The sequence below is a fragment of the Pseudogymnoascus verrucosus genome (genome assembly GCF_001662655.1).
Source record: "Pseudogymnoascus verrucosus strain UAMH 10579 unplaced genomic scaffold scaffold_13, whole genome shotgun sequence".
Lineage (NCBI taxonomy): Eukaryota > Fungi > Ascomycota > Leotiomycetes > Thelebolales > Thelebolaceae > Pseudogymnoascus > Pseudogymnoascus verrucosus.
The window spans coordinates 93660-104819 of record NW_017263664.1 but is presented as its reverse complement, the minus strand read 5'-3'; the positions used below and the strand labels follow the sequence as shown (position 1 = coordinate 104819).

General features: G+C 55.9%; 3 protein-coding genes across 3 annotated transcripts; 1 reads left to right on the top strand and 2 right to left on the bottom strand.

Moving 5' to 3' along the window:
• Positions 1-124: 124 nt before the first annotated feature.
• Positions 125-1019, bottom strand: VE01_03706 (uncharacterized protein). Its single transcript, XM_018273190.2, has one exon. It carries the CDS (start codon positions 967-969, stop codon positions 658-660), a length of 312 nt encoding a protein of 103 aa, XP_018131917.1. The 5' UTR covers positions 970-1019; the 3' UTR covers positions 125-657.
• A 161-nt stretch (positions 1020-1180) lies between these two features.
• VE01_03705 (uncharacterized protein) lies at positions 1181-4590 on the bottom strand. Its single transcript, XM_018273189.2, has 2 exons — positions 3717-4590; positions 1181-3657 (listed from the first exon to the last, which is right to left on the bottom strand). The coding sequence occupies exons 1-2, from the start codon at positions 4104-4106 to the stop codon at positions 1222-1224; spliced, it is 2826 nt and encodes a 941-aa protein (XP_018131905.1). The 5' UTR covers positions 4107-4590; the 3' UTR covers positions 1181-1221.
• Positions 4591-6246: 1656 nt separating this feature from the next.
• VE01_03704 (uncharacterized protein) lies at positions 6247-9979 on the top strand (the record flags this gene model as incomplete). Its single annotated transcript, XM_018273188.2, has 3 exons — positions 6247-6873; positions 6929-9323; positions 9350-9979. The coding sequence occupies exons 2-3, from the start codon at positions 8583-8585 to the stop codon at positions 9977-9979; spliced, it is 1371 nt and encodes a 456-aa protein (XP_018131819.1). The 5' UTR covers positions 6247-6873; positions 6929-8582.
• Positions 9980-11160: the final 1181 nt, after the last annotated feature.

Below are 11160 nucleotides of genomic sequence, written 5' to 3'. Positions count from 1 at the left end.
TAGCTTCTGACACACCGAAAGGCAGCGATTTACTTCTACTTTGAGGGGTTGTTGTCTTTTTGATATATATATATATGTGTGTGTGGGTGGAAATCTCTCTTCATGCACAGCAGAGCATAGCACACACAGCAGACAGGAGACATATGGTTCACTTAAGAAAGTCTAACAAAAAGGCATCAGCAAGCGGTAGAAGCAGGCAAATGTCACGTAAGATGGTAAAGACCGTAGGGTAAGTTGGTAAAAACTAATAAACATTGCCTAAGAATTTCGAAATGGGGATATAAAGAAGCACTACAACTAAAAAACTAGCCAGCTAAAATAAGATGTGAGATATCAAAACAAACACAACAATACAGTATCGAAAAAACGACAACAGCAACAGGAACAAGGAGATCAGAAATACAGCAGACATGCCACCACCACCCCCTTCTCTCTCGGCGCTAAAAGAACTGAAATAAACAGCTCGCACGACACAACCCGTAGGCATCTCTCGAGCAGAAGAAAAACAAAGAAATACAAAAGTTGCGTAGACGCCGCGGACGCCCATTTTCTCCCCCTCTCCCTCTCCCTCTCCCCTCAACACTCAGAAACTCAGACAAGGAAAACAGTACACTCTCAAAGGATCGACACCCCCATCACATACAGAGGCAGAAAGATCTACATCTTCTTCAACTCCTCCATAGCATCCCTCCACCTCCTCGCCCTCACCTCATGCGTCCCCAGACTCAACGGCCTCAACCCGCCCTTCTTCTCGATGTGATTCTTACTCGAGTTCGGCACGGGCGGCGGACTCGACGCCGTCTCCGTACCACTACTACTCTCCCCCTCCTTAACACTCACCACGCTCTCGCGTCTAGAAGAGCGGCGCGAGGAAACACTAACCCCGCTCTCTCGCCGAGACGGCGCGGAGGAGGAAATGCTCAAGTTGCTCTGCCGGCGTTCACGGCGCTCTCTCGCAGACTCGCGCATTTCCCTCACCGACTCCCGACGAAACGTAGCAAGCGTCGGACTATCCCCCCACACCTCCCTCTCACCCCCCTCTCTAACCCCAATCTCCCTCACAACAACACCCGCACCACCAACCACCTCCGCCACCCTAGCATGTTCAAACCGCCCCCCACCACTAACACCCACCTCACCCCCTCCACCAGCCCTACCAAAAATAGGGCTATCAGGCCGTCCCCCCCCGCTCCCCGGCCTCTGCGGTTTAAACCCAACGAGTCAATGTCCACCCAGCGCACTGATCCTCGCTCCACTCGGGCGGTGGAGTAAGGACTCGTGCAGACGCCCCTTGGTGGGCATCTCCTCCACCTGCTGCGGTGTGGAGGTGGAACTCTCCTCCCCCTCGTCGGAGTCCTCCACGATCTTGGTGGGGAGGTCGGAGTACTGCGCTGATCCGCGCTCAGGGGTGGTAGTCACCGAAGCAATGGACATCGCTGTGCTGGAACGATTGTGGATAAGATCCGGTGTAGGCGGGATACTCGACGCGCGCCCCGGGTGCAGCAGGGACGACTCATCCACCTCGCTCCCCGCCTCGCCATCCTCACTCTGCCCACTCACACTGGCCACACTGGCCACTGACGCCGTAGAATGCCTACTCTGCGCGGCTAGCCTACGCTGCTGTCTCGCGATCGCCTCCGCCTCCGCATCGGCGTCATGAGCAAGCTGCAGCCCCTCGACGGCCGCGGCGCACTGCTCGCTGATGTTGCGGATGATATGCGCGATGGCGTCGGTCTTGTCGCGGAGATGGCGGTCCGCCACATCGATGATGGACATGTTGCTCAGGCGCTTGGAGTTGCGCGCGCTGGCGGAGGGGGAGTTGTAGAGGCGGGTCTCCATTTCGGGGCTGACGTCGGCGCCGCGGGAGAGGGCGCGCGAGGAGGCGCGGGAGTCGGGTTCGGCGGGGGCGGAGGATTCGCCGGCAGCGGCGTCACGGGGAGCAGCGCCCTCTTCGGCGATGTCCTCGAGGTCCTCGTCGTCGTAGCCGTTCTCGATGTACTCGGCTAGCTCGTCCTTGCCGAGAGTGCGGACGATATGCTCCATGTGGTGAGTTTGGCCGCTGATGAGCGAGCGGAGGTGAAGAACCACACGCTGTGCCTCGTCACGTTGGCGGAGGATAGTGGTGTTAGTGTGCTGCAGCTGAGACAGTTCCTTCTTGTTACGCTTGCGCTCGCGCTCGAGCTCCTCGGCGATCTCCTGCTGCAAGACCAGCGCCTCGAGAGCGTCGTCACGCTGCTTCTCCGTGCCGGAGAGGCGGACGGTGATGCGCGCGCTGTCGTCCTTGTGCTGCTCGATGAGGGAGGTGAGGCGGCGAGCTTCGCGCTTGTGAGATTCGATCTTGGCTTTGAGGTCTGTGGTCTCCTTGGTGAGCTGTTCGGCGAAGGCCTGGAACTTGAGGAACTGCTGTTTCCAGCTCTCGAGCTCCTCGACGAGGAAGTTGTTGCGCTTGGTGACCTTGCCGAGCTCGGTGTCCATTCTGCCCTTGAGGTTGATGAAATCTTGCCATGCCTCCAGCGCGTCGCGGGAGTACTGGTTGCGCTCCCTGACGATCTCGTTGAGGTGGCGCATCGACACCTTGGTCATGAGGGGCTTCTTGACGGCGCCGCCGAAGACGGCCTTGATGCCGGTGTTCCTGCCCATCTTCTCGCAGACGTGGTCCATGACCGCCATGATGGAATCCTGGTTCCACCACTCGGGGTCCTGGATCGACTCGACCTCACCGCGCATGACGATGATCTGGCCAGCTGGGACGAGCTTGCCGCCTCCGTATGCGGATCTGAGGTGCTGGGGAACACCAGACGGGGTGATATCGCCGTTAAGAGCCTGAGTCATGCGGTTAACCATCTTGGTGCGCTGGCCGGCATTGAGGGCGGTAGGTGGGCTGGAAGTAAGGACAAAGTTGCGGTCCAAGTCGACAACAAGCGCGTCGGTGGGCGCAGTGAAGAGAGTCCTGCACTCAGCGGTGATACCGAGGATATATGGGCCCGGCTCCTGGACGAGCTCAGTGGCATGTCTAGCATGCACAACCGGGACGTAGAGACCGCTCCACTCGTAGACGCGAACGCAGTAGCGGATCGTCTCAGCAGCCACAGTCAGCATAGCAGCGTAGTGACTAACGAAGATGATGCGGCGGGTTGGCGACAAGGCGGCCTCTATGACACCCACAATGTTTGGGATGGAGAGACAGGAGAAGAGGGGCCACATGGCGAAGTTCTGGAAGCCGGTGGGGGAGGAGGGGAACTGGTAGCAGAGCGCGTAATCCTTCATGTCGATGCGGACGAGGTCGTTGAGGCGCGGGGCGGGGAAGCTGAGGATGCGCGAGACCTCCTCGGCGTGGAAGAGGTTGGTGGCCTTGTTCCAGTGGATCCACATGCCGCGCAGGTAGTCGCCGAGCAGGTCGTAGAGGGGGTATCTCGAGAGGAAGGAGAGACAGTATGGGATCCAGTATGTCTCGTCGGCGGAGTCGTAAAAGTCGGATTCCGTCCTCTTGCGGAGGTCTCTGATGGTCTCGGCGCGCTTCTCGTCAGCCCTCGACCAGACGCGGAGGGCAATACCGTAGAGGGTGTGGGAGGAGTCCTGCTGGAGGACGAAAGAGTGGTGCACGCAATGCGGCTGGCTTCTACCAGTGCAAATCTCGACATCATGAGGGAAGCAAGCCTGTAATCACAACATTAGCATTCCATCTCCAATTCCCACCCAACGATACAAAAACATACCCTCATAGCCGAATGCAACGCCCTAGCATTCTCATTATCCTGCTCCAACCTTGGACTACTCCCCAGAATCTCCGGCAGCCAAAACTGCCCCACAGCCCCCTTCATATGTCCAATCTTGCCCTGCGCCGGCGCGGGCGCCTTCACCCACTGTGCCGGCTCGCGCCCAACACCACACACCATGTAGGCATGCGTGAGCGTCTTGGGAGCGCGCTGCTGCGGCTTCACGTTCAGGGTCGAGGGGATGGGCTGGGTGATGCGCGAGTGCAGCGAGGAGGTCCGGCTGGGGATCACGAGGGATTGGTCGTTTTGGTCGCGGGTGCCGGGGCGGCCGTCGCGGTCGCCGGTGCGCGGGCGCACGAAGGAGGTGTGTGTGCTGAGGGAGGGAGCCATTGTGAGGGTTTGCGTGTGGATTTGGGAGGTGCTGGTGAGGGTGAGAGACGCTGGGTCGGATCTCTGGTTCGCGAGCTTGGTCGGAACGGTGGTGGGGGATTGATTGAAGTCGATGGCTGTAGATAGCTTCAAAGCTGAAATTGTTGATGAGGGCGACGAACAGGATCAACTGCGCTGGATGGAAGGCGAAAGAAGTCTACTCTTTTTAAACTCGTCGAAGAAGGTGCCGGCGAGTAGGCAAAGACAATCGGGGGTAGCAAACGCAGTTCACTCTTTCTCGTACACAACACACTACTACACACACCAAGTCGGCGGATTGAATTCCTGCTCTCACTGGGTGAGTGAGTGAGGATTCGTTTGCTTCTCTCTCTTGCGGCGGTGAGGAGGGAGGGATGGGGGAGAGGAGGAGAGGAGATGAGGCTTTCTGTAACGGGTTTCTTCTTGCTTTGCCCAGGTACGGGCGTGTGCACAGGAGAGAGGGAGGGAGGGACCGGGGGGGGGGGGGGGTGGAGATGGATGTGGATGTGGGTTGGAGAGATTATTAGAGTGCATGTACCTGAATGTACCGGGGTATGTGGCTCGTATGGGAAAGGTACGGTGGGTGGGAGGGGGTGGGATAGGTGTGGGAGATGGATTGGGGGGGTGTGATTGGCTGTGGGGGGTTGGGTGGGTTAGAGGGAGGGAAGCTTGGAGCTGGTGGCTGTTGGTGGGTTGGGTGTACAAGAGAGGAGGGAGGATAGCTTGTCACACAGGAGTGAATGGATAGAGATTTAGCTAGGGAGTTAGGTATGTTAATAGGTGGCTGTATAAGAGAGGAGAGAGGGAGAGAGTTAGATAGGAGCAGCTAGATGGATGGATGTATGTATTTACTTAGAGGGTTAGGTATGTTAGTAGGTGGGTGTACAAGAGAGGAGGGAGCAAGATAGTAAAATAGCTCGTCACACACAACAATGAGCCATCTAGAGACAGCTAGAGTAGAGAGACACATGTATCCTACCTACTCCCCTAAGTACCCCTCCGTACCTCCCTCTAGCCTAGTCAACCATTGCGTGAAGCGGACATGGGTGGATTACGCGTGGTAGGCGTGGATATGCGGTGGCTGGGAGCAGTGGGTACGTGGAGATACTTGGATAGTTAGAGAAAGTACTATATGTTTAGGAGAGGATGGATTGGATTGTAGGGGAGTAGAGGATTGTAGGGGAGTAGAGGGCTGTAGGGGAGTAGAGGATTGTAGGGGAGGTGGTCTAGTGGTTGACTGACAACCCCGTGTTGTGTGGTGGTACAGCTAATACTTGTCCTGTTAGTACGGCTGTAAGGTACACGACAGGTTTAGCAGAGCAGCAGTGGGCTAGAAATGTGTACCTGTAGTGCTACTACACGGACATTTTGTACTGTATGCTGTATGCCCCCTTTGCTTGTTTGTTGTTGCTGCTGTGGTGCCATTGTTATGAGGAGTTATTTATTGTATACGCATTCTATTTACTCTACTCAACTATTCTACTATCTATCTACTATGTTCCATACTATCCCACAATAAACAATCCCGCCGTCCCTCTCCCGCAGCATCTCAGACATCATCGCCATCACCGACTCCCGTTTGCCACTCCGTTTGTCTCTCCCAGTGCCTCCACCCAAAAAATTGCTTTTCCCCCAGCACTGCTCCCCTACAACCACCCCCTACAAACCCATCAACCGTCTCCCAACTAAAAGAAACGGGCGTCGCAGCACACCCACCCCACCACACCAAACACCCTCCCATCCATCCGCTCCCCCCGCGCCCCATCCCCAATCCCGCCTAGCCCCGCTGCAACCCACCCCACCTGCTGCCCGTTCCTGAGCCGGCCGTGGTGGGATCCCTGTTACATCCCTGTTGCATCCCCTAAGATTGCAGTGGGGCTAGGCTGGATTAGGTATAGGATGAGGGGGGAGGAAGTAAACGGGGACTTGGGAACGACTTTCCACTACAGTACGACGCTGGTTTATAATACGGGTAAAAAGAGGAGGAGGAGGAGGAGGGCGGGTCACGTGTTTTTGTAATGCTTTTTGCGAGGATGGGTATATGCCGCTGTAGAGCATAAACCAGTGCACAGTGCACAGTTCGCATAGCAGCACAATTCAATCCCCGTGTTCCTCTCCTTATCGTCTCAGCTCCCCCCAGCTCCCCTCAAAAATCCTTCGCCCATCCCTCATCCTTCCCCTCGGGCTCCTACCGAGCACCACCACGACCAGTCGGTCTCTTCCCATCACACCCATCGCACCCATCACACCCTATCCCCATCCCCATCACACCCCATCACCCGTCCCCCATCCCCTATCACACCACTCATCACACCCCATCTCACCACACTCACTCACATCCCCCTACCCTCTCAATCACCGTTCCTATCACCATCATCGCACTGTTCCCTCCACACGTGCACCCCCATCCCCATCCATCCACTCACTCCCAGCGCAACTCACCACGTTTGATCGTCCACCCAGCAGCACGCACTACCCTGCCGATCCGTCTACTCGTGTACTCACCACAAAAATGGCGAAATCTCAGGGTCTACGGGGACCGAGGAAACCGAGATTACTGTCTATCACGGCACTTACCACCGCCGACGCTCGCTACGCTGGGAGGGGGAGGTGATTGACATACAGCGCCACTCGCGCACGGTCGACGCGGTGGGTGGGGGAGGGTGAAACGGATGAACAGTTATGGATGGGGCGAGACTACAGGACGTACCGGTTGGTATCGCGGTATCGTGGTATTCTGGGTATCGCAGTAAAGTATCGTAGCAGCGTGGTATTGTGCAGTGTGCTAATGTAATGCGATATAGAAACGACTGCAGGTGTTGTTGATGCTGGTGGTGCTGAAGAACTGCATATGCTATGCTATGCCGGTATACGCACTCACTCGCTCACTCAGTTGTAGGAAATAAACTTGGATATGCAGGTGATGGATGTCGGGGTCCTGACTCTGACGGACGGGAGAGAGGGTGATAACTGACGACCACCACCACCGCCATCACCTTCAGTATCTCCCCGGATACTACAGCGGGGAGGAAGTGCAGATACCCCAAGGGTCCCGTCAGACCAGCCAAAGACAGCGGATATCAGACAAGACATCTCGGAGCATCAGTCAGTCATTATGACAGAACCTTCCCCCTCACCACGCCATGGGAGATATCCAAAACAGCACACACATTCCCATATCATAACTCACTGTATTATACATGACCACCGCCACGAATTCAGTTCCCCAGCCCATCTGTTGGTGTCCTAGACACTGTGCAAGACACCAACAAGGCCCGTCTGTCTCGTCTCTACCACGTCCCTGGGATCGACGACCGGCTTGACGAGTCGGGTGGGAGATGCGAGGTGAGCTGAGGATTCTTCATCAACCAGCCCGGCAGTCGTAGCCTAGGGCCTAAGGTAGGCCGCTAACTTCCAGTCTCCAGTAATTGGTAAGTGCTTGCATCCACCCCAAATCCGCCTCATCCTCCAGCTCCCTCCACCTCCAGCTGCGTACTAGCAAAGAAAACACCCCTTCGCCGCGCCGATCCCCAATCCATCATTTTCCAGCCATGATTTCCCACTCTTCCTCCCACTTCCTCCCCCGTACGCCCCGTAGCCCATAAACCAACCTCCCCCCGATTGGCCAATCGCCTCCACCCGAGACAACGACCAACGAACGGACGGGGCAGCCCGTCCGCCGTCGTCGCAGTATCCGAGACGCGTGTGGGCGCGCTTTGTGTGCTGGTTCTCGTTCGGGGGTGGATCCACCAGCGTGGACGGCGGCCGGGAGTTGATGGATGGCCGCCAGACAGGAAAAGTTGAGGGAAGGTACGTACCGAAGGGTGGTTGTTTGCGGTGTTTGAGAGGTTGTGTCACGTGATGAGTGGATTAGGGCGATAAGAAATTAGACTGGAAGGTTGTTTTCTTATCGGGGACTTTTTTTGGAGAGGCGCAGGATTAGAGATCCACGACGACGTAGATACAACGAGACGAGTGCTTTGTTCAAGAGGGATATTTTGTGAATTGGAGGCGCAAGAGGAAGAGCACGTTATTTGGGGTTTATATTCTACATTCCGAGAAAGAAGGTTTCTTGAAGAAAGTTCTGCGAATACCATCATCATCGTTTTGGCAGTTGCGACGACACAACAACACAGCTAGACAGACGACGACGGCAAAAGATACCCATTGAGCGATCTGTACAGCTCAAGACCCTCTCATCGAACAGCGACAGTCTTCATCTCACGCGAGGCAGAGAACGAATATAATTGAGGAAAGAGCCATTGAGCTAGAGCTACACGCGCGATCCTACAAAGCTACGAGTCGAAGCACCGACAGACACGACGATACAGTTTATACACACAACCAGCACACACAATACCCCCACACAAACACCACCTAAACAATACCCAGACGTACGCCCACCACCTCACAACCCCCAAACACACGCACGCCCACACAACGGCACGCTCATACACAATGGACGACCCCCCCCTCCACACCCTCTGCCAAACCTGCCACCTCCTCCCCCCCCTCTACACCTGCCCCCGCTGCTCCCTCCGCTCCTGCAGCCTAACCTGCGTGCAAACCCACAAGCGCCGCGCAGACTGTTCCGGTCTCCGGGATCCAACAGTTTACAAGCCTATGCGCGACCTCGCTACGCCGGCCGGGATAGACCATGATTTCAACTTCTTGAGTAAAATTGAGAGGGGTGTGGAGAGGAGTGATAAGGTGGCTGTTGAGGGGGGGTTGGTTGGTAGTGGGGATGTTAGGGGGGGTCCGGGGTTTGGGAGGGAGGAGAGGAGAGGGGGGGGGAGGGGGGGAAGGGGAGGAGGAGGAGGAGGGGGGAGGGGGGGATATGGGGGGGAGGGAGGGGAGGCGGAGAGGAAGGTTGGGAGGGAGATAAGCCAGAAGGGGGTTAGGTGGGAGAGGTTGCCGATGGGGATGGGGAGGAGGAAGGCGAATGGGACGAGTTGGAGTAAGAAACGGGGATGTCTGGTGTGGCAGGTTGAGTGGGTGGCTCCCGCCGACGCCTCCAGCACGTCTAACACTTCTACCGTACCCACTGCAACCACACCGACTGTACCGGGGATGCTAGGCCCCCTAAGCAAAATCCTCGCCACCACCCCGCTCGACGAGGCATACACCGCTTTCCTGGAGGAAACACGTCGCGCAGCCTTGACGCCGGAGGAGAAGGCGGGGGAGAAGAAGAGGAGGGCTGTTGAAGTTGCTGAGAGAGGGTTAAGACGTCACCTTCGGCTTCGCCTGGTGTTGAGGCGGCTCCACGGGCGGAGGCAGGAACGGGTACGGATGAGGCGTCGACGGTGGAGGGAGAGGTGCAGGCGGATATTACCACCGCCGATGCTGGAGTGGAATCTCAAAATCCCACACCTGCACCCGCACCCACACAACCACAAACCCAACCCCAAAGCCCCTACACATTCTACCTCCACCGACCCCTAACCCTCTCCTCCGGCCCCACGGTCCTCATACCCCTCCGTAGCGACGAAGGGTTAGACACACAATTAGGGGGGAGAGTGATATTGGAGTTCCCGAGGGTCTATGTTTTTCCTGCTGGTGCCTCTTTACCTGGGTGTTTCGAGATCGAAGGAGGGAACGGGGTGGAGGATAGGGAGGGGGAGGAGGGAGGGGAGGAGGAGGAGGGAGAGGAGGTGGTGGTGAGTGATACTAGTTCTAGTGGGAGTAGTTCTGAGGATGAGGAGAGTGAGGAGGAGGAGAGTGGGAGCGAGGGTGAGGATGAGGAGAGTGGAGATGGGGGAGAAGGATTTGGTCCAGAAGTGGGAGAGGGAGCGGGGAGTGGTGAGGCGGTGGTGGGTGAAGGGGTAGTGGGTGAGGATGGTATTGAGTCTAGTTGAGGTTGTATAAGGTTGTATAAGGCTGTTGTATGAAGTTCTATGGGAGGATAGTGTGTAAATATTGTACTATTTGTACTTAATAATGATCCTCAAACACACCTCCCAATCCCCCAAAAAAATCCAATCCCAAACACACAACCATACAAAAAAAATATAAACCCCCCCAAACCGCCGATCTAATCCTCAAGCCTCCTATCTGGGACAATGCTCCATAACAGATGGAAGAACAAGGGTGCGGACAGAGCTGTGTCTCTTCCGTGTCAGAGCGCCAGAGCGCCAGAGCACTTCAGTTGACCTTTTCCACGCCGAGGTTATGGGATGGGCGGCGAGGCGGGAGGGGTGTGGTGGTGACGCGGGTGGGTGGTGGTGGGATTGGATGGTGACAAGAGTTTTTAGCGGTGAGAATTAGGATGGAATTGTAGATTGACACTGTGCGGGCGGATACGTCGTCCACCGAGAATTCGGGCGTCGTGGAAATGGGCTTCATCCTCCTCACTTTTCTTGAGGCTTTCTTTATGGCAGCCGTCAGGGTATCTGTTCTCTCAATGCCTGCCGCTTCGGTATCAGTTGCATTACTGCCACTCTGTTGAAGTTTCTTCGATTTCGTATATATAACACCCCTCCTTACGTAGCAAGAGCGACAACCCAACCATGAGCTTCCTATCAATCAAGAGACGTGCTACCCGAGCGATAAATCATTAGTTCCGCAGGATTGAGAGGTGTGGAGGGTGAGGAGAGAATCCTCTCTGGGTTCGCGGATTACTCCCTATTCTACGTGAGTCAAGCAAAACAGGCATTTGGGACAAATCTCGTGATTATGGAGGCGAAGAAGACGGGATGCCGTGAGTTGGGCGTGAGGTGGTGGGTTTGCGGTGACGGGGGTGTAGCGGTGGTGGGGGGGTGAGGAGGTGAGATGGTGGGTGGTGACAGGATCATATCGACAAGTGTTTCGCATACAACACCACACACCTCTCAATATCAATGCTGGTGGTCGAAAGAAGCGCACTCGTATCTCTCAAGGCGATCCCGCTGTGGGTGGTCTGTTAGGGTTTTTTTGTCATATCTTGATAGGGGAAAGAAGCCAGGATGTATGTGGTTTAAATAGATATATATTTTTTAATTTATCAAATCGAATATAGTTGAGAACAATGAATGGGTGTTGGCATTTTTTCCCCCTCAAG